Raw genomic sequence first — 26,382 nt, 5'->3', positions numbered from 1 at the left:
TGGGCCCATATTCACCTTTGATATTTCCAGCATTCATGGGATTCAATCCCAATTTTAATTGGTCTATTAATTAATGAGAACAAGCAATGTAAGAGAATTCATAAAGAACTTTCTAGTTCTTTAATATTTACCCATGTGAATTCTCTTTTATTTTTGCACATCATACTTGAATTAACATGGCTAAACCAATTATTAAATTATCAATATTGATAAACTTCAGGTTTACACCACGATGTGTGCAATTATGAATAAACTCCAAGTTTATTATGATATGGGTTTTTATATCAATAAATATCCACTTCATTGTGGTATTCTTTTGTTTATGTAGTACAAATTGGAGAATAAAGCGGGTAGCTTTTCATATACATACTACCCCGCTACAAGTTGTAGTAATAGAAGATATTAAATCTTTCCTTTATTTATTGTCTCAATATAATCAACCGCTTTCGCGTATACTTTGGAAACTGAATAAGTTTCTTTGAGACTTACTACAACACATTACCTTATTGGTAATTAATTGTGTTTCTCCAAAATAGTATAATTGGCTCTTGCAGAGTTCTCAATTAATTTTGTAGTACCACATATTCATCAACACCTATACGGTGGAAATCTCTTTTAAAGAGAATGTTATAACATTATGGTTATGGTCAAAATTATATGCAAGATCTGTTTCTTGCATTACCGTTGTCTTTTAACAATCACAATGCCAAAATATTTTGGCGTACAATAGGTACGTGACCAATGACCATTCATGCCATAATAATGACATTATTTTCTTATATCATCTCAAACCTCCTTTTAGAGGTGAGTGCGGTATATTCACTACCACTAGCACGTTCATATTCTTTGAATAATGAATATGTATTCATAAATCAGATGTTGTCACATTCACATCATGAATGGACCATAATCATCTATATGTGCTTTACAAAATCTCATGTCAAATCGATGACAAATATTTTTCACAGAGTGAAAGATTATTTTGAGAATCCTTATTGTTCTCATTACCACAAATGATAACGATTATAATTTCGTCTATTGCCACGTCCATATCCATTGATACATTCATAGTAATAATTTTGTCTTCTTTCATGCTTATCACATATTGCTATCACATTCTCTTAAGGGAATGAGAATGAAGCAAATTCAATGGGACGGGTTTTCAATTCTTTGCCCACAATCATACATGAATTTGATCATGACGAGGCATAGAAATTTTACCACTTCAGGTGGTTATAATTTCTTACAAACTCCATTAGAGTTATAATCAAACTTTGTTGTCTTTGCTTGTATTTAAAATCAAAGTATAGAATACAAGAGAAAAATACGGTAAAATACTTACCTTAAATCCAGAATTTAATCATGAAGGAAGTTCATGGAATAATTGACAATCATTATGCTCAATCCCAAAGCTTCTACTCAATCGGTTAGAGTCTCGTGCTGATAACGTGTTATGAAACAATAAAAGAAGAAGAATAGTATTGCAGAGAAAAGTAGAGAGAGAGGATTCTCATTGATTTGGAGTGAATTACAATAAAATAGAACCCTCTATTTATAGGGAGAGGGTGACTTAGCCACCAAGTAATAAACCCTAGAATCTCCCTAAATATAGACATTCACCATAAATAAAATTTTATTTATAACAAAAAGAATGAAACAAATAGTAGCAACAAGTAAAAGTGAAACAGTCCTCCCCTTTCACCTCCATATAAATAAGCCGTGTATCGCCGCTACGGCGGGAAACCATACCTTTTCCCCCAAAACCTCCCTCCAAAAACACCACTCTCTCCCTCAAATTCCAATACCCGATTCTCTCGAACCCTAAACATCCCAATTCCAATCCCAAATCCCAATTCAGCTCAAAATCTTCCCATTTCACACAAAACTAGTGAATAAATTCAACTTGTATTCCCCAATTCAATGGCGTTTCCTATCGACGGAGACGCAAAACCTAATCAATATCAGCAGCAGGTTGATGACGTAGACGATGATAGAGACGATAGAGTGACGCCGTTAAAATACGTTCCGTTGTGCGATGTTTACTCCGCTACTTCACCTTACGTCGGCGGCGCTACTGGATCCAAAAAAGTTAAAGCCGCTCGCAAAATCCTCCCACATTTCGACACCGACGACGATCGCACCAAGTATTATTCACACACACAGCACATTTACTCAATGTCCGCAACGAAACCACCGGTTACTCACTTCTACACTCGCCGCCGTAAAAGGAAACGACAGGATGAACCCTCGTTTTACGACTCTTTAGTGAACGAGTCTGGATCAGTGAACTTAGGTAGTTGCAATGGCGATGTGGGTGAAGATGAGGGCGAAGAAGAGGAAGCTGGTAGAAAGTATAAGGAGGAGCAGAAGAGGAAAGTGAGTGTGAAATTAGGGAATTTCTCCAATGGCAATAGAGAAAATGAGGGCGAAGACAAGGAAATGGTTGTAAAGAATAAGGAAAAGCAGAAGAAGAAAGTGGGCAATTCAAAGCTAGGATTTCGGCCCGTGAAAATAGGGAATTTTGTGAATGGAGATAGAGAAGATGAGGGCGAAGACACGGAAAAGGTTGTAAAGAGTAAGGGGAAACAGAAGAGAAAAGTGTTCAATTCAAAGCTTGCTTCTCGGTCAGCTAAATTAGCCAATTTATGGAATGAGGACAGAGAAGACAAAGGCGAAGATGAGGAAATGGTTATAATGATTAAGGAGAAGCAGAAATTAGCCAATTTTACGACTGACAATAGAGAAGACCAGGGGGAAACTGAGGGCGAAGAAGACAAAGTGGTTATAAAGAACACGGAGAAGAGGAAGGTGGGGACTTTAGAAGTAGTGAATATGTGTGTCAAGAATGAGAGGGACAATGAGGGAGAAGATGATGAAGTAGTGGTTGTGAAGCATAATAAGAAGAAGAAGGAGAAGAAGAGGAGGAAGGTGGGTAGTTCGGAGCTGGCAAATTTGGGAGTGGATGATAGTGTTATGTTGAATGAGTCTTGTTTGAGAGAAACTCGAAATAGTGCTTGTAAAAATAAAATTGATACCAATCGCAGTAATAATCACTGTAAAGATTTTAACTTTAGGGGTAACAACATTAAGAAGCGAAAAGAAAATTCTGTTTTGGAGAATCACTTGAGTAGCAAAAGCTCAGGGTCAATTCGCACCAAGAAATGGGTTTGGTACTTTTTTTCCCTTGTTCAATTTTATGCTTCGTATGTATGTGTTATCATGTATGAAAGTGTTTGGGTTTGTGCGGTTTACAGGTTGAGTTTTGAAGGAGTTGATCCGAAGAAATTTATTGGACTACAATGTAAGGTGTGAATTGATCAAACATAGAATGGTTAGAATGTGTTCCGTACTTTTGATATTATCAGTTCAAGAGACTAATTGTAGAGTCTTTGTTGATAGGTGTATTGGCCATTAGATGCTGATTGGTACTCTGGTCGTGTAATTGGGTACAACTCTGAGATTGGACGGCATCATGTAATTGATTTTCTGGCTCCTTTTCGTTTAAATTTTGTTTGATCCTTTGACGGGTAAGTGTATGAACTAAGTTTCGAGTCCAATGCAGGTGAAATATGTAGATGGGGATGAAGAGCATTTGCTTTTATCAAATGAAAGGGTCAAGTTTTCTGTTTCACTTGAGGAGATGAGCCGTTTGAAGTTGAGATCCATTGATACGAGTCCTGAAACTGATGGAATTGATGTTGATGAGATGGTTGTATTAGCTGCTACTTTGGATGACTGCGAAGCTCTTGAGTCTGGAGATATTATATGGGCCAAGCTGACTGGTAAGTTATGGCCTTTATTTGCAACTTCTGAATTTTTCTCAGCTTTTGCTAACTTCTGGTGTGATTTGCAACTTTATCATGTCCACTCACATGGTTACACACAGTCAATAAGCAGTTAGGAAGAAGCTCTCAAAGTAGAAGAAATAACAAAGATAAAAATTTTTAGCAACTAAATTTTGCATGGTTGTTTACTTCCTGCGACAATTGTGAGGTCAAAATCTCTCAAATGGAAAATATCCAATTTTTCGTTGGTTTTATTGGCCAATACAGGTCATGCCATGTGGCCGGCTATTGTTCTGGATGAATCTCTTGCTGGTGGGCGTAAAGGTCTAAACAAAGTTTCAGGGGAAAAATCAGTTCTTGTGCAGTTTTTTGGCACCCATGATTTTGCTAGGTGTGCCATTTGGAAGTTTATTTTGAATGTAGTTGGAGTTGTATTTACTATTTAAGCAGTAATATGATCAGTTACTTCGTTGTGGGCTTATGAAACTTTGTTATTGAATTCCAGGGTTAAATTAAAGCAAGTTATCTCTTTCCTGAGAGGGCTTCTTTCTTCATTTCACCTCAAGTGCAAAAAGCCAAAATTTGTTCAAGGTTTGGAGGAAGCAAAAATGTGAGCCTTGTTGATCTGAGTTCATTTTTTTGTGTCATTTCGTTGTTACTTCACCAGAATTAAATGTTTTGCATGTCCTATATTTGTAGTTTTCCGTCTGTCTAGTCCTTCGCTAGATATTGTTGCTCTTTCCATTTTATGTCTGTCATTACAATAGGAAAAGCTATTGTATTAAACTAGTAGAAATGAATCTTAAAAGATTGATACATACATTATATTCTTCTCATGTGAAAGCTTTGATGATTAAAGACATGATTCCTGTATTTGTATTTTCTTGCATTTTTAATTGTTTTTTTTTTCACATGCATTGAACTTTATGGCCCCACTATGCACTATTCAGCATGGCCTTAGATCATAAGGTTGTCTCATTGGTAACTTGACACTGTTAATATTTAATAAAGTGAAGCCGAATAATTGGATATGTTTCTTGCTAGAATTGTTGAGCGTTAATTTAGGCCTTTGGTTCTTATCTTAATTCTTAGCCTTCATCTCAGCTTAACATAGCAACGCATAATTACCAATATTCATGTCCATGTGATATGATTTGCTTCTATCCTTTAGTACTATTATTGTTGGACTTTCAGCCAAAACATTGTGATCCATGTGCATTGTATTGGAAGAACAAACCTTAAAATGCCTTCATTTCCGGCCTTTAGTTCTACTATAGTTAACAGATACGTGGATAAGTTACACCCATCCATGCCTAAAATCTACTGTTCATTATTTTCCTCGTCTTATGGAGTTCAAAGGTTCCTACTGTCCTTCATGAAGCATGCTGACTTATAAATCAAAAGCCTGGTTGTGAATTTAAATTAAAAATTTGTTGTGCCTTTTTCTTTCTTCTGGCTGCAAAGAAATTTCCTTTTACCTGTATATGTTGTATTGCTGCCTTTGGGGTTTGTGTACCTTGGTATCTTCCTACCTAGTATTAGCTCGGTCTCTAGGTTTGTACTGATTTCATACTTCTGACTTTCTTGATCAGGTATCTTACTGAACAAAAGCTCTCAAAGAGGATGCTGCGGATACAGAATCGTATCGCTGCTGATAACAATACTGAAAGCGAAGAAGGTGAAGGCAGTTCTGATTCAGAGGATGAAGGGTTGAGGAGAAAGCTTGAGGATATCAGAAGTTGCCCATTTGAATTGGGGGACTTGCAAGTAGTTAGCCTTGGTATTTTTTCAAATCTTAGATGCTTACTGGAGAGCAAAAGAATGCAATTATATTCTATTGTATTGAGTGTGTTTTATATGCTTGAGGTTGAGATTCTTCCAGATGTATCAGAAAACCATTTACCATTCCCCATCCTCTTCACCCTTCTTACATCATGAGATTTTTGCCTCCAGTTAGATAATCTGTAATCCTATATGGTTTTACTACTTTAGCATATAGCTGTCCCAACAGTTGATTAATTGGTATTTTCAGATTCTACGGACATAAGTTAATCAGTCATTTTGTCCATGAAAGCAACCTTTGTAACATATTATCTGCCAAACTGCAGTGTTCATTTCCCCCCTCTATTTCGTTGAGTAACATTCCCTATTCTCATAATTTGACTTGATGTTCTCTCTTCACTTGATGAATATTCGATTTTTATCAGTCTTCGTTGTGCAAATGTCCTGTACAGGGAAAATAGTAGAAGATTCAGAGCTCTTTCGAGATGAGAAATTTATCTGGCCAGAAGGCTATACTGCTGTGAGGAAGTTCCCTTCGGTAACAGGTATTTATTCATATTTCCCTCTCCAGCAACAGTTCTGCTGTGCCTTTGTTTGAATTAATTGGTATACAATTAATCCATTTCTTCTACGTCTCAATTGGGCCAGATCCCGGTGTACGTGTCTCGTATAAGATGGAGGTACTGAGAGATCCTGATTTCAGGACACGGCCTTTATTTAGAGTTACGTCAGATAGTGGAGAACAGGTATTATTTTTTTCTTTAACTGCTTCATTCATTCACTTATATGCTCTATTCTCCTTTGATTCTGCAATTCAGTTTTTCAATTGCTGTCAAGTTCCATGGTTTTCTATCTGACTTGCGAAGGCACTGAGTATATTATTGTCACAATTAATTTTATAGCACCCTTTTGAAACAATGGGCCCCTTGTTCTTCATATCCATTCCAGAATCTGAGAGGAACTTTTCTTTTTTCACCTGTTGCTAAGAAATGTTGTGTTCAAAGTACTAGTGCTTGTGAACTTTAAGCATTGGATAGAAGTTATTTGTAGATGTAATAAAGGACTGACTGATCTATTGAAGCTCATTAAGCTTTTCAATTAGATGAAAAGGACACTAACCTATTCTCTCTTATAAAACAAGACTGATACCCGAAGAATAAAAACGGTAAATCATGCTCTGCTGATAAAAAGAGGGTCAATCATACTCTAAGATTGAGGTAAAGGACGAGACCAGACGAAATGGACTGAATTAAAATGTGAATTGATTATCTCAAGCACTTTGAGATCCCATAGGAATGACTGGAGAGAGCATAAGTTCTTACTTTATGTTTTCTGTTTAGACACTGCAGTTGAATGCTTAAAACCGTATTTGTCTCGTTTTTCTCCAGATGAAGTAATACTTCCTCTCTCACTATTTATGTGGCAACTGGTCACAAATTTAAGAAATAAAGAAAGACTATTGAAAATTGTGGACTAAAAACAAGCCAGACTTTTGTAGCTATAAATCATCTCATTAAGGGTAAAATGGGAGGTTTAAAGTTAAATTGTTACTCAATTAGGAAGTATGACATCCTTTTCTGGATAGACTAAAAAGGAAAGGGTGCCTCATAAATTGGGACGGAGGGTGTAATATTTATTGATATGGGTGATAAACATCTCATATCCAAGGAGCTTATGCCTCGAAGGGTTTTGGATTCTGATGATATATATGTGAATCACCTGTCAGACTGATGTATCCTTCGTTGCTAAATTATGGATAAGACACCTTGTTATTGAAAATATCTTAGGCTTTTTGATTAAATTCTGTGGCATGCCTCGTCAGGTTTGACTTGGGCGTTTAAAGTACCTTAGAGGTCCTGACAGGTCTGGCTTTGCTTGGATTTTTAAATTGAGCTCAAGCTATGTTTGAGCTTTACATTCAAGGCTCAAGCTTGACCTTTGAAAGACTATTGCCATCTAAATCTTAGAAGTCCCTACCTTTCCATCAGTAATATATAAAACAAAGTAACCAAGGATTTATTGTGTTGTTGCACAACACTAATATAAGCCGTCGGGGATTTCAATGGAGATAATCAATGTGGTTATCTTTATTTGGTCATCGTCATCCTTGTTCAGTTATTTGAACCGCTGGCTTGTGAAATGTTGAATCTCTGATGATTCCTCGAGTATCTATGCTGTTGTGTGTCCACTTGAGAGCTTGGCTAAGATGTGTGCTGTTGTTTATCCTAGTAGGGGTTAGTTTTAACTTTTTAACATGCTAGTTTTTAGCTCATAAAAGAAACGTGTTATGGTCTCTACCACATCAGCTTGCTACCTTTTTCTCTCTCTAAGGGAAATAGCTGGCAATCATGGAAAACCTACTTGATCTGGTTTTTGATTTTCTTATCTAGGATTTGTTTTGCTTTCGAATAGGCATTAATGTTTAGCCTTTAGATGTTAAGAGAAGTGATAATGCTAGTCGCGTGGTGTACTTGTTTATGCAGTTTAAGGGATCTACACCATCTGCTTCCTGGAATAAAGTTTACAAACGGATGAGAAAGACACAAGTTGACAATTTTGATGAGTCAATATCTGGCGGTGAAAGTGAAAGGACTTTCGGATCGGGTTCACATATGTTTGGCTTTTCTCATCCTGAAATTTTGAAACTTATAAAGGTATTATAAGTTGCTCTTCCACCCAATTTTCACTTTATGGTGGTTCTGTTCCTTCAACTTTTGTTCTGTCTTATTATTGCAAATCTGAGCATGTTTTATATTACTATCATTGGCTCCAATGACTTTGAAGTTGTCTTAGTACAGTTTTACTTTACTTCTGAATAAGATTTAAGTGACTATATTATGTGCTGTTTTGTTTCCTTATTCAACACTTCGGAGTCAAATTGTACCAAGGGATTAGACTTCAGAAGTGTTTGATAAGATAAGACGAACATTATATAAACATATAAGACCATTACAACCTCTACTTTAATAACATTATTTTGCCTTATAAAAAAAGATCATAAAAATGCACTGCTATCTTCGAGTGAAGCTGAATATGGTGGATACCATTAATTGGTAAATATACTGTGCCATTTAACTATAAATATCGTATAGTTCTACTCTCCCATTATCTAGTTGTAATTGAAGGCAACAGATGCTTAATGCCGTCAGTGGTGCATAAATGGAATAGAAGTCCCTTTTGAATATTTAGAGTTTTTTTCTTAAATGTGTATCTCATGTACGGAGCAGAATCTGATATCCTTTTGGTGTAAACATGAACGGGTAGATGATAGTGAAACCCTGTCATAGTTCGTTGTATCTTTTGTATGGATAGCCAGTGTTTTCTTTTTTGGCTTCTCCTTTGCTGACTTTTAGTAATAGCAGCATCTTCTTACTGCTGATTTTTCATCTATTATATTTTTTATTTTAAAAATAAATTTAGCAAAAAATAAGTCTTAAATCTATTGGACTTGCTCAATCAAACAAAAATAGTTTGGCACAAGATCTTAAAGTAAGTTGATAATATAATTTAGCTTAGAGTTCCAACTCATAATATGGTGAGCGCATTGTTTAGTCTCACATTAAGAAGTTTTAATCTGTGAATGACTTATTTGATGGAAACTGGAAAGCATTATTCTATATTTTGCTTATTTCTTTTTCTCCTGCTTAGCTAAGGCATATATTATACTGTCAGGAATTATCAAACTCCAGGCTTCTTGCAAAATCCTTGAAATTGGCGTCTTCGAAAAATCAAGATCTGCCTGCTGGATATAGGCCTGTCCGTGTTAAATGGAAAGATCTGGACAAATGCAACGTTTGCCATATGGATGAGGTTAGAAGCTGCTTCCATTTCTTATGCTTTTGTTACTTCCAGCTAGTGTGTGATTTTTGAGATATCTGTTTTGCTTATTTGGGTGTTGTTGTTATATGACAACTAGTGAAGTTGCATGTTGATGATCTGTATCATTTTTGTCTTTCCCTAATTTTGAGTAGTAACAATATAGTTTCTTCGGATCATGCTGATGTAGATTCTTCTTTTACAGGAGTATGAGAATAATTTATTTTTGCAGTGTGATAAATGCCGAATGATGGTGAGTATACTAATCTCTGTCTCTCCTTCTTTTTGAGACAAAGTATAGTAATCTATTTTCCCTTTTTACTTCAGAATTGAATGTTTCCAGCTTGCTATTTCTCTTATCCACACATCTATCGTGCGGATGTGATAGCTGCTTGTTTTCTGTTAAACCTGCACGGAATTTCCTTTTTATTTGTTATTGATCAAAGTCACTATTTACCATTATGTAAAAAAGGACTACTTACTTATGATGCTTCCATATTGTTTCAACTTAGAATTATGCGAGAACATTCCAGACATTACTTATTGATTTGACTCTGTTGTTCCTCCCTATGGGTGCCCAGAACGTTTTATTACAAATTTTCTGTGTTGGTTGATGTTCTCTTTTACTTTGATATTTGAGTGATACATTGTTCTTATTTGGGCTTGAATATTTGATTCCATTCTTCCGGGTTAAAGTTCTTTGCTGGTCATGATTTGTTCAGGTCCACGCTAGATGCTATGGGGAGAGGGAGCCTATGGATGGAGTACTTTGGTTATGCAATTTGTGTCGTCCAGGAGCTCCAGTAGTCCCTCCCCCCTGTTGCCTGTGCCCTGTTATCGGTACTTACTTTTGCTTGCATGTTTTCTCTTCATTTGCCCAGCTCTTTTCTTGCTTCTGTGTCTTATTTTAAATGTCATACAGGTGGTGCTATGAAGCCTACTACTGATGGACGTTGGGCTCATCTTGCTTGTGCCATTTGGATACCAGGTTATTATTTTTCCTTTTGTCACATTACTGACTGATTATCGTTGTTGATAAGTGTTTTGATTCACTGATTATCTCTATCATGATTCAGAAACTTGCTTATCTGATATAAAGAGAATGGAGCCAATTGATGGTTTGAGCAGGATCAGCAAGGTACTATAGCAGTTCTATTTATCTTTGTATCATTGGCTAAAAACCCTCCAGTCTTGTCCTCTGTTGTTGTTTGCACTTTTAAAGGTATTCAACCATGACTTTTTCATATTTCATGTGGCTATACTACTAAAAATGCCCAAGCCCCGTAGAATAAGTACTTTAGGCTCTCATAATTATGTTTAAACCCAAGATTGCCCCTATTTTCTTCTTCTTGAATGATAATTCCACTATACCCCACTTTCCTATTTTTAGCCATTAAGATCTATTCCTATTTTTTTTTTCTAAATTTTATTGAGATTGTAAACCATTTTCCACTTTTAATCCATTGCAATATATATGTAGATGCAACAACTAATTTTCCTAATTGGACTTTTAGAATATCTACCAGACTTACTTAGACCTCTCATTATCTCATATCTTGCTGATTTATGCAATTAATTTTCATTGCTTAATTATCGAAAGGAAGAGAAGTTTTTTGTTGTGGAAGACGTCCACATCGATAGGGTTTGTCGCAGTTTTTTGTGATAATCTCTTCTTCTGTTTATTATTTTTAAAGGACCGCTGGAAGCTCTTGTGTAGTATTTGTGGTGTTCCTTATGGAGCTTGCATTCAGGTAAACTTGTGATTTATATCTTAACCCCATTTCTATTTATTAGGAGATTACAAGTATATATTTAATTTTTTATTCTGTGTTCTGTTTCTTCATCCTCAAATATATGGGCTCAAATATTAAAGAGTAACGATGCAAATTGGTAGTCTACGAACTGATTGGAAGCGGATTGTGGTTGGATAAGATGTGACACACTCTGGTCTGCCTCTGCAGATGCTTTGTAAAACTAATCCTTAGGAGTTCTGTTAGTTGATCATTTCAAAAAAAGGAAAAGGACTTCTGTTAATTGTGACGTTTAAGATATAATGTTTAGCTCTAATTTGATAATCATCGGCTGATCCTCTTATCTTTATCGAAGTGGAATCTCTTTTCTTCTTTCTGCATTTTGTTAACAAGTTCTGCCGTCTCTCACTTTCTCTCTGCTATCTTTCTTTTTGATGAAGTAAATGATATCACCGATGGCATCGAGAAGATGCAAGTAGTACAAAAAGATAATAAGTGCAAAAGTGAATTTGTTAGCTCCATTACAGGCCTCTCGCACTATCTTTCCTTTCTAATCTTTTCTTCCTTTCTTTGATTTCTTTATTAGTTTTCTTTTCCTTTTTTTTCTGTGTACTATAAATTTGATCTTTTGGGAGAGGCACTAGCATCCATGTCACTTGATTGAGTTCTACTTTAAAATATGCTTGTCCAACTCACTACTTTGTTTGTTTCCCTCCTTACTTTGTCATGTAGTGCTCAAACCATACATGTCGGGTGGCTTATCATCCTCTTTGTGCACGAGCTGCTGGCTTCTGTGTCGAGGTGATATCTTCTTATTATAGTGATGGAAGTTTTTTTTATGTGATGTATGGATTCTCCGCTTTCTCCTTTTCTCCTATATGTTATGCTAACCTATCTTCTTTTGATGTTAACGTTTTTATAGCTTGAGGATGAAGACAGATTGCATTTAATCCCTATGGATGAGGATGAGGAGGATCAGTGCATTCGGTTGCTTTCTTTCTGCAAGAAGCATAGAGCTGTATCTAATGAGCGTCCTGCTGTTGATGAGTGGGTTGCACAAAAAGCTTGTGAACATTCAGATTATACTCCTCCACCAAATCCTTCTGGATGTGCTCGCAGTGGTATGCTATTCTTATTCTCCATTACTATTTATGTGTCTCAGATCTGTTATTCCATTATCTTTTGTTTCCTGAAATGATTTTGGTTAATGCTTTATATTGATGGCATCTTTTGCTACTATTCTCTGTGTGCAACTGTTTACCAGTGCATTTTATGATTCCTGATTTTTGTCCGTTATGAATAGAGCCTTACAATTATTTTGGAAGAAGAGGAAGAAAAGAACCTGAAGTCCTTACAGCTGCATCATTGAAGCGCTTGTATGTTGAAAATAGGCCATATTTGGTTGGTGGCCACAGCCAACATGAGCAATTGAGTGATACATCATCTTCCTCATTTGCTGGTTCCAAATACACCATTGACCTTCAAAAGCTAAAGTGTTCGTTGCTTGATGTGTCAAGGAGCATACTTTCCATGGTTGAGAAATACAACTACATGAAAGAAACCTTTAGAAAAAGGCTGGCATTTGGTAAGCTGAATATTCTGTATGCCTTCACTATCTGAAGCAAATTTGAAATTTTCTTATCTGGATGTGTGCTGTATAGTGTATACACCTGCAATCTTATTCTTGTCCTCTATTGTGTGCTCCATTGTTTGGGTGTTTTCTCGTGTTATTGTTCATGTTGGGAATAGAGCAACTGATCGAATAAAGCCAAAAATGGACCCCTTTGAATATTCTTGCTATCCCCTGACTAGATTATTTTGCTGGCTGGTGCTACTTTGAGCTCCTTCGTGTTCTTGTATCACCACTTCCCCCCTCTCTTACAAGTAGCAATAAATTTATTCTTGAGATTGTCTTTGCCTCCAGGGAAATCCGGAATACATGGATTTGGCATCTTTACCAAGCTTCCTCATAAAGCGGGGGACATGGTAATTTGTCCCTTTCTTTATTACTGTGATTTGATTTGAGAGAAAGTAGCTACATAAATATTCATGCGTATTCTTTTGTTGGAAGGTTTCAATACCAAGGACTGACAATTCCTTTGCTTAATAGGTAATTGAGTACACTGGAGAACTTGTTAGACCTCCTATTGCTGACCGAAGGGAGCACCTTATTTACAACTCACTGGTGGTAAGAACTATGTCATTGTTTAGGATGTTTACATGTTGCTTGGTCATACTTGTGGTTTCCAAATGGTCATCTTTTTGATTTGCATGGTAGTAGTTATTTTTTTTCATTGTTTGGTTATTGAAGATATAGTTTTGAACATTGGTTGGAGAGAGATGTAATCTTTATCACTTCCAAAAAGTGTAAGCCAGAAAACACAATGTGTGCTCTGCTACACCTTCAAGGCTCCAAATACCCGGATTCCTAGTACCCTCGCTACTAGTGGGCCATTATAGGGAGTGCTTGGCGGAAGTCCAATTGATGGCTGCAAATCTCTGAAAATGCTTCTTCTCCATTTCTTTAGCTACAGATAGGCTACACGTTTCTTAATATCTTTCTTTATGTTTACATGGCCAATTTTTATTTCCCCCTTTTACATGGAAGCAAGGAACATTTGCATTCAGTAGAAGCAGATTGAGAGTTATTAATGTATGCTAAGCATATTTTTAACCAAAACATGTGTATTTTTTTATGTCAGTTGACCTGATATTCTTTTTTGAAGTGCTCTGCAATCCATGTGGGTTCATGCTCGTTTCAGAAGTAAGGGTCACATTCCACGAATACCTGCAGCAGGGGAGGGGGGGGGGGGGTAATCCATAAATAAACTTATTACCAAGTAAGGCTTGAAAAATGTACTTGCGAAAGTAAAATCCCTAAGTTGCATTGCTCTGCATAGGACATTTGGTCACAAGAAGTGAATTCTTCGTGATCATGTTGCTTGTTCTGGTCAAGCTCAATGCTTAAGACGTAGTAGTTGGAGTATCTATTGGAAGAAATTAGAAACCTATGAGCTTCTTTTTTTGATGAATAGATACCTATGTACTTCATAAGCATATCCCTTTTTGATTTTGGCCGTTCCATTTTCGTGCACTGGCTTGATGGAGGATGAAAGCTGCTTCCATTGGTGGTAATTATATTGTTTCACCAAATAATAACATGATTTCTACTCTCAGGGTGCTGGAACATACATGTTTCGAATTGATGATGAGCGTGTTATAGATGCAACAAGGGCTGGAAGCATTGCACATTTGATCAATCATTCATGTGAAGTATGCAAAATCCTCCTTTACCTATTTCCCTGTTCCTTTAATGGTTTTATTCTCTTGGGGGTAAATGTTTCTTTCCTCACTAGATGGAGAACACCCACATTACATGAACAAAGACACCATCATGTGTTTATCGCCATAAACATGGGTCTGAAAATATACTTGTGGAACTGGTCTTTTTTGATTGAGTGGACAAATTATAATTGGTGTGCTATTGAAACATCTTTATTAATATATGCTTTACAACATATTCTCTTCTGTTAGATTACATATGAGCAGATGCTTATGTATAAACAAAGTTGAACAGTCTAATTGGAGCTTACCGCCCTCAAGAGAACTCCTGTTGGGTCTCCATGTTTGTAACATCTAAATATAGATCCATCTTTTGACGGTTTCAGGATTTGTTGTGACCTTGGATCCCTGGGAGGGATAGAATAATTTCTCTTGAAAGGTTACTTTTTGATTATACCGGCAAGCAACTTTTATCTGTTAAGTTTAAGCTATCCTCTTGTGTTTTGGAGAGCACTTCTTATTAGCACCTTTGGGATGGCATGAGAATCTCAAGTGAATTGGTGAATAAGCCTTTACCTGACTTGTCAGTTGTTACTTTATGTTGTTATGGAGCCAGATCTAAGCATAATGTATCATCGGTAAACACACCCAGATTCCTCGTCATGATCCAAATATATGTTTCATTGGCTAGTCAGTATTTATTTGGAAAGACTGCTGCAATGGAGAATGTAGTGGAGTTTTGATTGCTAGTACTTAAGAAGACATTCTGTAATTGAGCTGCAGTTCACAACTTTCATTTTTTTTGCAGCCAAATTGCTATTCAAGAGTTATAAGTGTCAATAACGATCAACATATAATCATATTTGCCAAACGAGATATTAAACAATGGGAAGAGTTGACATATGATTACAGGTTTTTCCATCATCTCGCTCTATTATTTTCTCACTCCCATCTCTGGTGTGTTAAATTGTATTTGTTCACGTTGCAGATTCTTTTCTATCGATGAACAACTTGCGTGTTATTGTGGCTTCCCAAGATGCCGAGGTGTAGTAAATGATACCGAAGCTGAGGAACGAATGGCAAAGCTGTATGCACCACGCAACGAGTTAATAGACTGGGGAGGAGAATAAAGAGGTATGTGAACTCGTTTATCATTTGCTTATTATTTATTATCCAGGATACAGATTATTCCAATCTGGCATGTTATTTCTATTGCTGTACACTTATGTCATGCTAGTAATGATATACATAGTAACATGAAAAATCAAGCTGCTCCATTTAGGGATGGCAATGGGGCGGTGCGGGTGCGGGACGGTGCGGGTTTGAACGTCAGCGGGGCGGGGCGGGTTTGTGATTTTGCGGTTGCGGGGCGGGTTCAATTTTTAAATTTAAAAAAAATGCGGGGCGGGTGCGGGTGCGGGTGCGGGTGGGGATTTAATGTTTTAAACTAATAAAGAGATCTTTATAAAGTCTTTTCTTCTATTTGAATTATATGTAGTTCATGTAATAGAAATTTTCGTTCATAAAATTATGCATTTACAAAAATGCATTTTAGTAACTTTATTATTTTTAATGGTGCTATTTTTTAAAGCAAATTACTCTAACAGATCCATCATACTTGTTTTACAATTTTCCTACTTGCATATATATTTTGGTTAGATATTTTTTATATCAATAATAATACTAATAAAAGAGATGTAGCTTCTTTACTTATCTTTAAGTTTTTCCTTTCAAGAAAATTTCACTTTATTCTCTTTTCTTAATTAAAATTTCACGTGTTCTCATTGTGCTTTTTACATCGTCAGCTGGCTTCTATTTTCATTTCTTCTTATTAAAAAGATCAGATTTACAAGCACACGTTGTAGCAACAATAAATTCAATTTTGGATGTAATTAATTGTTTTGTTAAAAAAGTTAGATTTAAGTTTAGCTTTCTAAAAAAAAAGAATTTTTATAAATAAAAAAAATTGCGGGTGCGGGGCGGGGCGGGTGAACGCGGATGGAGTGCGGGGCGAGTGAATGCGGGTTTAAATCCTATGCGGGGTGGGGCGGGGCGGGTTTAAATTTCGCGGGTTCAGACAGAACCCGCCCCGCACCCGCACCACACCGCACCGCCTGCCATTCCTAGCTCTATTGCAGCTTTTTGAGAAGGATTTGAGAATAATCTGTTCATCTCATCCTATTCTGCTCCTCTATGACAACTCACTATACACTCTTTTCCTGTTTGCAGTTGCCTATAGAAAAGAATTCATATTACATACATAAATGCTATAAAGTTCTATATAAGGTAGTTGTCACTAGCGCGAGAATAGTAGCTGGAGATACAAAGAAGTTGCTCATATGATGGGTTTAGACGAGAGTTTGGCATTGACCCTGTACTTCTTTGCCCTAGTTATTTCCCGTGGTCTAAGCTATTTGCAGACAATGTTGTGTTAATTTGACAAAGCTAGCAAAAGTTTTACCCTGAAGCTTGAACTATGGAGAAGCACCCTAGAGAACAAGAGTTCTAATAAGTAAGACTGAATATATGCACTACAAGTTTAGCTAGCACAAGAAGAGTGAAACTAAGATGTGATAGGATGGGATAGTGGTGCATAAAAGCAAGCACTTCAGATATCTAGGTTCGATGTTCCCATAGAACTGTATGATGGATGAAGATGTTAGACATAGAATCATGTAGGATTGGCAAAGTTATGGGAGTAACAGGCCTCTAAAGTCCAGCATATCCACAAAAAATGAGTGTCGCAGAAATGCGAATGTTAAGATGGAAGTGTGGTCATACAAGATTAGAAATGACCAAATTGTGCTTGGATAAAATGAGGGAAGTCAATTGGGATGGTTTGGTCATTTCTTATATTGAAGGAAGTTGTCTTGGAAGACCTACAATTTCTTCCAGTCCAGACTTTGGAGTCGGTGGTCATTTCTTATATTGAAGGAAGTTGTCTCGGAAGACCTACAATTTCTTCAAGTCCAGACTTTGGAGTCGGTGCGAACAACAGTAGAATGTAAGAAAATCCTTGTAGGCGGTACCAATTAGTTGTGATTAAGGTTTAGTTCACTAGGAGTACTTTTCTCTAGTCAAAAATTTGATAAAGAACTTCCCTTGGGGCTTAAATCAATTAAGCTTGTAATATGCAAGTTCAAGATTGAAACGGCACAAGTAATTGCAATGGCAAGTTGGCAACACACACGTTTGTTGGTCGATTTTGAGTAGCTTAATGAAGGAGAACTGAAGCAGCTCTCTTTCATAGACCACCCATATTTGTCAGCATGGAGTAGCACAATTGGGAACCAGCAGGTGTTTTGAAGGCATCTCAACTTCCACAAGCCTTCTGAAATCTAAGTGTCTAATGAACCTGTTTAGTTGGAGTAACCTTTCCCCTGTAAATGATGTTATTCCCCTCTTAGATTTTATTGGCTCTCTTAATATGGCTTAATAGTCATTCTTTTTGGTTTTTGGTCTTGGTTAACTCATAGCTATATAGGTTTTTTGTCTTATAGAGTTAACCAAGGACTTAAACATTGTAACTTTATAGCATCTTCTTGATGCCTTTAATGAAACACCTTACTTCATAAAAAAAAAACAATTGGGAACCAAACCCAGATTTATCTAGCCTTTTTATCTCAAAAAGAAAGAAAGAACAAAAAGAGGTTAATATATTTTCAGAAAATTCAGACCCTTCAGTTGAGATACGAGACATGGATACTCCCCAATCCTTGGGTAGAATGCTGGTAAAGAATCCCATTTAGACATAAATAACTAATTTTTAGCTTGGGCTCTTCGTCCATGCACCAATGAGGAATACAGATGTTCCTTAAAGGATCAGACCATGGAAGATACATCTTTGACTCCTGAGAATGGCTAGTTAGAATCTTTGGTGGGCAGACAAATGGTTGTGTTCGCTCTTTATTTGGCATCAAACTAATACTATGTTCTTTGGCCACATTTGGGAAATTTGAGGAAATCCATCATAATGTAACTATTTCTGGAGTTTAGGCATTTGGTCTCTTTCTTTGACTCTCTTTGGCAACTTTTTTTCTGATGACGATGGTGTCGCACCGTTAATCGGACAACTTACTACAACAAGAGATGATTGCAATTTCTTATTGTGGATATCTTCGTCCTTTCTTCACTCTCAGTATTCTAAAATCCATGGGCTGATTCTTGCTCGATAAGGTCAGACCTCCATTTGGATTATAACTTCAAGCGAGGTACTATTCAATGTATTTCTTGACATATTTAGCTCCATAAAAGTTATAAGTTTTTCCTCTTTTCTCCACTTTCAATATTCCAAAGTCCATGGTTGCTATCTCCAGAGAATTTCATCAAACCTCTATTTAGATTTTAATATCAAGCTATGAGGTAGCGTTCCATGAATATTTGGCTTATTTTGTACTAAATTTCCGATAAGGAATGATAAAGTCTTCTTCGACAAAAACTTTTTGATTCATCTATTGAGGAAGGCAGTCACTAGTAATCCTTGGTTGGTGTAATAAACTGTAATTGCTACCCACTAAAGGCACCTTTGGGAACTTGAGCTGAAATGGTGATGCTTTTGGCTTCAAGGGCTGCTACTTCAAAATTGAGTGAACTAGTCTGTGTTTGTCAGTTGGTCCTATTCTAAGATACTTTGGAAACTTTTGTTTATTAACTGTTAACTTTGTCGTAGTTTGTTTTGATGCAAGCTTCTTCTGAGTGGGAACAAGGTGAATTAAGCATGGGTGGAGTCGTAGCAAAAGTTTGATGAGCTGCTACTGTTAGTGCTATGCAGTTTTGAAACTTAAATGTTCATTGGAGGCTTTTGGGTGATTTAGGAGGAAAAGAGAAGTTAAAAGAGGAATAGTGTGTCTGATGCATGAACGTATAGTGATATATATAATCATATTTCTATATTTCACTTGTTACATATCTGACACTTGTCCTGGCTTCTACATCTATTACAATTTTCTCGTTAGGGTGCTCACTTGGAGCCATTCTCTGCTATTGAGTCCCTGTCGAGGGTTTGCCTCTGATCCAGTCAGTGTAGTGAAGTTTAACTGCTTTGTTTACTAAGACCCTTTAGTTACAATGTGAACAATTTTGGTGAAGAATATGTTTGGTACAGATATTAGACTGTATACCTACAGTGTGGGAAGCGTACGGATTAATGCAACAAAAAAGTTTGGACATAATATATATTTGTAGGTAGGTGGTGTATTTGCGGAAAGGAAATAATTTGTTAGTAGAGGTACAAGTGACAAGTTAGGAATGCATTATATCCTGAATTAAGATTATTGAACTAACAGTGGCAGCCAACTATTTACCATCGGAGAGTGTTACTGAAGACCTTAAGAGCGCTCTTTTATTCTTAAAGATCGTTCTATCCTTCTTAGATAAGAATTGATATAAAACAATATGCTTGTATTATCTGTAATGATGATAACAATAATGTAAAATTATTAAATCACTGCAAAAGTGGCGATTTAGCATTTTGTGAGATCTGAGCTTGATGAGGACCAACATTCCATTGACCTTCTGCTCATGGAACCATGTAGCGGACATCAGTGATATTTTTCTCTTGTCCACATTTTGTTTATCCTTGGTTTTTGGTGTCTTCTTGTTTTCATTCTCTATTTTTCACTTTCCATTCCTGAGTCGTATTCTGGTTCCTCTAGCACATCAATTCATGCGTTTATGTAGTGCCAGTTGCTGAAAGTAACCTCATTCTTCATCTTGTGCATCAACTTTTCACTCATGATCATCTTCCTGTTTTCCATATACTAATAACAGTTTCCCTCTTGTGCAGAAGTCTTCCCTTCGAAGTGACGTGTCTTTGGTCGCTTGCTCCCTGTTACCTACTACTAGCTGGTTGAGATGTCCATATATTGCTCCAGTACTTGCAATTTTTTTCTGCCTTTTCTGCTAAGGCTAGAGTTGTTCTTGAGCTTGCGGCTTTTATATATTCCTCCGCTTCCCATTCTTACCATGAATATATCTGTACAGAATTACCCAATTAATCTATACTTTTCTATTTCATTTATGTCTTCCTTAGTCGGTATCCATGCTGCCTAATTCTGTGTAGCAATTTGAGATATTGTTGTTGCAATTAAGGCGCCATGCTCCTTTAATCTCAAGTGTTTCTTGCAAGTGTCATCATATAGGAGTAAAGGCCTACTAATAGGGGAAAAGACTGGTTGAAGGAAATGAGCTTTCTTCAGCTCATAGTTCCTTTGCATAATTGCCTCTCCCTTCAAGAATATGTAATTCGGAGAAGGAATTAGAAGGTAATGAACTTTCCTTAGACTGTAGTTCTGATATAACTTAGTGTCTAAAGCACCCTTCATAAGTAAAAATGCATCATAAGCGACCATAGCACATTTAGGGCAAAACCATGCATTTTGAATGATATAGTGCCTGCATCTTTTTGATGACAATGATGGATTTCAGGATGATCTATGGGGTAGAAGTGGTCTGGTGAGAATCTATCAGTTAATCCTTTTTGCACTAATTATTCTGATTACTCTGCTGATGGGTAATTTCTCTGGGAGGGAAATTTAGTTATAAAACGGTTTGTAACTGTGGTTGGGTAGTTGGAGATGTATGGATAACACGACCTGCCATTTGGTTGAGTTTCATTTGGAGAGTAGTATAGGTTGAATGGAGAAATCATTTAGTTTGATTGGTAGTTGTCCGAAGGCCAGGAGTAAGATTTGTTAGAGAATTTGGTGCTAGAATACACTACGCTTGCCTGCCAGTCATATTTTAACTATGAAGATTCTTGCCCTCTTGTACTGTACCATTCTAAAAAAAGAAAAAGTATCTGGCCCTCTTGCCAAATAGACGAAGAGTGTGTTTTGTCTGAGTTGACAATCTGTATAGACAGGCGTCATTATCAATTGTAACAGCATCTTAAAGTTTAGCAATTTGGTTGCTCCTCTTTCCTCCACGCACACTAGTAGCAGTAGAATACTAGAATCTCTGTAACTTTGGAAGGATAAGTAGATGGGAGAGTGGAGAGCCTTTGACCTATTCTTAGCATTACAACTAGTGCTAAAAAAATTCAAAAGTTCACTTTTCAAGTAAGAGAAGAGATGAGGATAATCTAACAGAGACCAGTTAAAATGGTGGGAGTTGGACTGCAAAGTTCTATTTGAGTGATCCTTTATTTCGATTATTCTACTTCTGTTCTTATTATATAACACACTCTTCATTTTCTACGTGACAAAAGTGTTTGATGTGATTCTACAAATATAAACCAGTAAGGTTCAATGTTGATCGTCGCACGGTGGGAAAAATCCAGTATTCTCTTTTATTGTTTTCATACTAGTGATACATATTCTTTATGACATTTAAATTTTAATATGAATTCCTTTCTTCTTGAACATCCAACAAAGGACCTTTCTTTGTCCTCTTATCATATGTTTGCTCTTGGTCAATGAACGTCGTTTGTAGATTTTTCTTCTTCTTGTGATAAAATTCCATCATTTTCTTAGTAAGATTATGGCCTTCATTGTAGATCTGGCATAAATCCAAATTGGTTTTCTTCTACTCTTGCAGTATCCCTATGTCTATGCTATGTCATTCTTTGCCAGAGTGTCATGGCGCATAAGTTTAATGCCATGATAATTTGCACAACTTTGGGTATCTCCATTCTTCATATATATAATGGAATCAATGTACTCTTCCTGCACTCTTCGACTATCCTACTACTTCTTAGTATTATATTAAATAGTTTGGTAGCCATCCTACAATCACCTTTACAAAATACTCGGGATACCATCTGGACCACACACTTCTCTAATCCTTAATAAAGGTATAGGGAAGTTAATTTTTGAACTCTTTCTTTTCCTTTCTAGTAACTGAGAGACCTGAGCCAATAAACAAAGTACAAAAGGTTAACAAAAGTAATTCTTAGTAAATTCCACCCATAGGAAATTTTAAAATAGTGTTGTTATGTTTACAACAAATAGTTAATTTATGTGCATTTCTTAATAACAATGATTTTCTAAAATATCGTGGACATACATTCATTTACGTTGATTGTTTGTGTGAGATTTCACGACCTTGTGAAGGATAATTGCTAAATTTGTTTTTTTGTTAAATGAATTCAAGAGTTCTAAAAAATAGAAGAGTGAATTGACCCTTTCTTTCAAATGTTTTTTGTTCTTTACTTTAGAGGATTTTTTTGACGATCTAAGGTGTTATATAAAAGGCGTCAAGAAAATGCAAGAGAATACAAAAGAGGATAAAAGGATAGCTCCTATTACAAAAAAAACCTGTACCAGACTATGAGCTAACCAGTATCAAAACAAACCTGGCAACTAAACCAAGGTAATAGAGTTAATGAAATCTAAAAGGGAGATAACATCATTTACCGGGGAAAGGTTAGAAGATTTATTGACAGCAGGAAGATAAAAAGGGAAGAATGGATGTGAAAAGAAAAATAACATTTATATTTGGACCGTCCATAGGCTCATGACCCACTTGGCTCATCTAGCCTTGGTGAAAATATAGTCGTGGAGAAGTTAAGCCCTGCAGGCTCGTTCATCTAGCCCACGTCTTATTTTTGTTTTATATATATATATATATATATATATATATATAATGGTTTAATGACTGAATGATGTGATGCTAACAAGCATTCATCTTTATGTTTTGGAATACCAAATAAATGGATTGTCAGATACGAAACAAAATAGAGCAAATTCAAGCAGAACCATAGTGCGTCTCCATCGTCGAGATGCTATGGTCAAGCAGAACCATAGTGCGTTCCTCGAGCTGAAGTTTTAAAATAGAAACTTCAGCAGTACATACTCAAGGGTTTTAAGCTCTAGAGCTGAAGTTCCNTTGGATTTCAAAATAAATATTATCGGGGAGAACTAGGAGTATGTTTTCTTTTCCTTGTATTTTCTTACGGCAATTTCCTTTTGAAATATGTTTAGGCATTCATTGTCCTAAGGAGGCTGATCACGAATGCTACAGGTATGGTCCTGGTCAGGGAAGGCTAAGAGGACGCCTCACATATGGGTAGCAAGAGGGCGCTTATGCCCTGACGGTGGGGCCTTATGGGATAGGGCCCATCCCAATAGGGACAACACCCCCCCTTCAAGCGCACCTCTGTATCGACTGGATCACTCTTTTGGTCTAGTCGGTGGAACTGGTAAATCACGCGAGCTGGTTAGGTGCGTGGGGCAGAGGGCTCGTAGTAATAGGTAACTTAGAATTTTAGGGGATAGTAAGTGGTTTATGCTTAATAAATTTTTTAATTATTAAATATAGTTTTTAAATATTACATAAAAATAATGAAAAGAAAGTATTTTTTGCATACGGAAGAAGTCCAAAAATTATTTATATTTTCTCTATTATTATTATAAAAGTAAAAATCCCCAATGCAAAAAGATAAATAAATTATTTTTTGTAATGTTAAGAATAAATAATCAACTCTTTGAATTAATTAATTAGCAAAAGAATCCAATTTAATTCTTTTTCAAAATCTCATGTTAGTAAAGTTATTTTTTAAGCTGATCAAACTCTTTAAGTTACACAAATTTATTTCCATAAGAAGAGCACTAGTGGTGACACAAATTAAAAATTGAGAAAAATTAGGTATATTATAGTATTAATTTGTTACTTATTTTCAGTATTAGGTAACAAAATTAATGAGAGTTTTCATAATATAGTCCTAAAGTTCTGATAATAAACTTTTATTGGACTAGATTTCTTTATTTAGTGAACAAGCTAAATTGGAGCAGCATTCATTATTAAGGGCTAATATTTTTCAATTTTTGTTCAATATCACAAATATATTATTTAATAATAGTCACGTTATTTTTTAAAATTATACACTCATTGAAATAGGATACATGCGCAAAGCACGTACCCTAAGGGTTAGAGAGTGGGGTGCTAACCTAGTTTGTTTTCATGAGAAAAAAATGGAAGTTTGTCGGATGAGATTGCGAGGAGTGTTTGGGGAGGTAGTTGGGTAAAATATGACTGGGTTCCAGCAGTGGGAAGTGCCGGGGGCATTATTCTAATGTGGGATGATAGAAACTTGGAGGTAAAGGAGATTAAGAAGGGAGTTTTTTCTTTAGTAGCACTTGTCAAAGATAGAGTGAGTGGGGTGGAGTCGGGATTTGGGGGAGTGTACGGACCGGTAGGAGAAGGGTCCAAGCTGTTTTTCTAGGAGGAACTGGCCAATGTGATGGGGGAATGGGATATTCCATGGGTTCTAGGGGGAGACTTTAACACTATTAGGTTCCCGGAGCAAAGATTACGGTGTACTCTGATTTCGAGGGCCATGGAGGAGTTTTCTGACTTCATCAATGATCACTTTCTCATTTGATCTTCCTCTGTCAGAGGAAATGTTACTTGGGCCAGGGCGGAGGATTCCAACTCAAGGTCTAGACTTGATATATTTCTGATATCTTTCTCCTGGGATGAGCTGGTGCTGAATGTGCTGCAGATTCCTTTACCTAGGCTGATTTCAGATCATTTGCCTATCTTGCTAGATGGATTCAGAGGGACGGGGGTGCGTGCTCCTTTCCGATTCGAGAATATGTGGTTGAAAGTGCCAGGATTTGGTGACAAGGTGAAAGAATGGTGGACAAGCTACGGGGTATTAGGGACGCCTTCATTTCGTCTTTCGAAGAAACTTAAATTGCTCAAAGGAGATATTATTAGGTGGAATAAGGAGGTTTTTGGGAGGGTAGAGGTTAAAATGATGGAGCTTATGCATGAATTGGGAGAATTAGAGAGAGGGGAAGGGGCGAGGGAGTTAGATGAATATGAGAAAGCGAGATTGGGGGATGTTAATAGGGAAATAGTCGAGTTAGCAATAGCTCAGGAGACTAGTTGGCGGCAAAAATCGAAGGCGCCCTGGGGATTCGAATTCCACAGGGTGGCGGTTGCAAATCGAAGGAGAAACTTCATAGAGTCCTTAGTTGTGGATGGGGTGAGGATTGAGGGAGAGGATGAGGTAAAAGGGGCGATAGTAGGGTTTTATGAGAACTTATACAAAGAGGAAGTTAGTTGGAGGCCGACTTTGGGGGGAATAGAGTTCAACCACATAGGGGAGGGAGACAATGAGTGGCTAGAAAGGGCTTTTGAGGAGGAGGAGGTGCACGAGGCTGTGTCGAGTTGTGCTGGTGATAAGGTCCCCAGGCCTTATGGTTTCTCCTTGGCCTTCTTCCAGCTCTGTTGGGACACCATAAGGAGGAGTTGATGGAAACCATTGAATACTTCCATGTGAATGGTGTTTCCGAGAGAAGTATCAATGCTTCTTTTATTATTATTGTGCCTAAGAAAGAAGGTGCATTTTGTATCAGAGACTACATGCCTATTAGTCTCGCGAGGAGCATTTACAAGATTATCTCTAAAGTGCTTTTTAACAAACTCAAGAAGGTTCTTGACGTGTTTGTTTCGTTCTTCCAGAATCCGTTTGTGGAAGGTAGGCAGATCCTGGATGCTGCTTTGGTGGCAAATGAACTTGTAGACTCCAGAAGGAAAAATAAAGAACCCGACTTACTATGCAAGTTGGACCTTGAGAAGGCTTTCGACCATGTCAATTAGGAGTTCATGGATTTCATTATGATGTGGATGGGGTTTGGGCAAGATGGAGGGGATGGATCAAGTTCTGCATTTCCTCAGTCAGATTCTCTGTCCTGGTTAATGGTAGCCCGTGTGGTTTCTTTGGCAGCTCCAGGGGTCTCAGGCAAGGTGACCCCCTATCCCCTATGCTATTCATTCTAGTGATGGATGCTCTGAGTAAAATGATGGATCGTGAGGCAGGCGGTGGCTTCTTGAGAGGATTCTTAGCTCCGATCGGGGTGCTCAGCGCCCGAAGAGTCTCTCATTTGCTCTTTGTGGATGACACCTTGGTTTTCTGTGATACCGATATGGATCAATTGAAGTCACTAATTATCAGTGTTGTGAAAAATCCAACACCACCACAAGTTTCCCAAGAGAGATCCGACCAAACCCCAGAAAAA

At 37.0% G+C, this 26,382-nt stretch overlaps 2 protein-coding genes across 11 annotated transcripts in view; both read left to right on the top strand.

Annotated features, from left to right (window-relative positions):
- Nucleotides 1-1,720: 1,720 nt before the first annotated feature.
- The window catches only part of LOC109217816 (histone-lysine N-methyltransferase ATX2-like), a 54,343-nt gene continuing 29,681 nt past the window's right edge, over nucleotides 1,721-26,382 (top strand). For 9 of the 10 annotated variants that reach the window (XR_002066689.1, XR_002066686.1, XR_002066692.1 and 6 more), the window contains exons 1-24: nucleotides 1,721-3,170; nucleotides 3,255-3,306; nucleotides 3,400-3,474; nucleotides 3,563-3,782; nucleotides 4,053-4,176; nucleotides 4,291-4,395; nucleotides 5,378-5,565; nucleotides 6,020-6,112; nucleotides 6,216-6,313; nucleotides 8,051-8,221; nucleotides 9,240-9,377; nucleotides 9,589-9,636; nucleotides 10,106-10,223; nucleotides 10,306-10,371; nucleotides 10,460-10,521; nucleotides 11,078-11,134; nucleotides 11,867-11,935; nucleotides 12,057-12,255; nucleotides 12,438-12,719; nucleotides 13,059-13,120; nucleotides 13,245-13,322; nucleotides 14,312-14,407; nucleotides 15,225-15,328; nucleotides 15,405-15,550. Coding sequence is in view for 1 of the 10 variants with exons in the window: in XM_019382089.1 (XP_019237634.1) it covers nucleotides 1,921-3,170; nucleotides 3,255-3,306; nucleotides 3,400-3,474; nucleotides 3,563-3,782; nucleotides 4,053-4,176; nucleotides 4,291-4,395; nucleotides 5,378-5,565; nucleotides 6,020-6,112; nucleotides 6,216-6,313; nucleotides 8,051-8,221; nucleotides 9,240-9,377; nucleotides 9,589-9,636; nucleotides 10,106-10,223; nucleotides 10,306-10,371; nucleotides 10,460-10,521; nucleotides 11,078-11,134; nucleotides 11,867-11,935; nucleotides 12,057-12,255; nucleotides 12,438-12,719; nucleotides 13,059-13,120; nucleotides 13,245-13,322; nucleotides 14,312-14,407; nucleotides 15,225-15,328; nucleotides 15,405-15,546 (3,897 nt within the window). In the remaining 9 variants the exon portion in view is untranslated. Of the gene's footprint in view, nucleotides 3,171-3,254; nucleotides 3,307-3,399; nucleotides 3,475-3,562; nucleotides 3,783-4,052; nucleotides 4,177-4,290; nucleotides 4,396-5,377; nucleotides 5,566-6,019; nucleotides 6,113-6,215; nucleotides 6,314-8,050; nucleotides 8,222-9,239; nucleotides 9,378-9,588; nucleotides 9,637-10,105; nucleotides 10,224-10,305; nucleotides 10,372-10,459; nucleotides 10,522-11,077; nucleotides 11,135-11,866; nucleotides 11,936-12,056; nucleotides 12,256-12,437; nucleotides 12,720-13,058; nucleotides 13,121-13,244; nucleotides 13,323-14,311; nucleotides 14,408-15,224; nucleotides 15,329-15,404; nucleotides 15,551-20,201; nucleotides 20,436-26,382 lie in introns of those variants that run through there. The other variant, XM_019382089.1, reaches the window with a different exon arrangement.
- LOC109217815 lies at nucleotides 25,616-25,963 on the top strand. The gene has a single exon (XM_019382088.1). It carries the CDS (start codon nucleotides 25,616-25,618, stop codon nucleotides 25,961-25,963), a length of 348 nt encoding a protein of 115 aa, XP_019237633.1.

This window comes from Nicotiana attenuata, unplaced genomic scaffold (genome assembly GCF_001879085.1).
Source record: "Nicotiana attenuata strain UT unplaced genomic scaffold, NIATTr2, whole genome shotgun sequence".
In the NCBI taxonomy this organism is placed as follows: Eukaryota; Viridiplantae; Streptophyta; class Magnoliopsida; order Solanales; family Solanaceae; genus Nicotiana; species Nicotiana attenuata.
The sequence above is the reverse complement of the archived record's forward strand: the minus strand, read 5'-3'. Positions and strand labels throughout refer to the sequence as shown.

Excerpts from the sequence above, each read along its gene's own strand:
- LOC109217815 (XM_019382088.1), top strand. The coding sequence starts at position 25,616 with ATGGAAACCATTGAATACTTCCATGTGAATGGTGTTTCCGAGAGAAGT.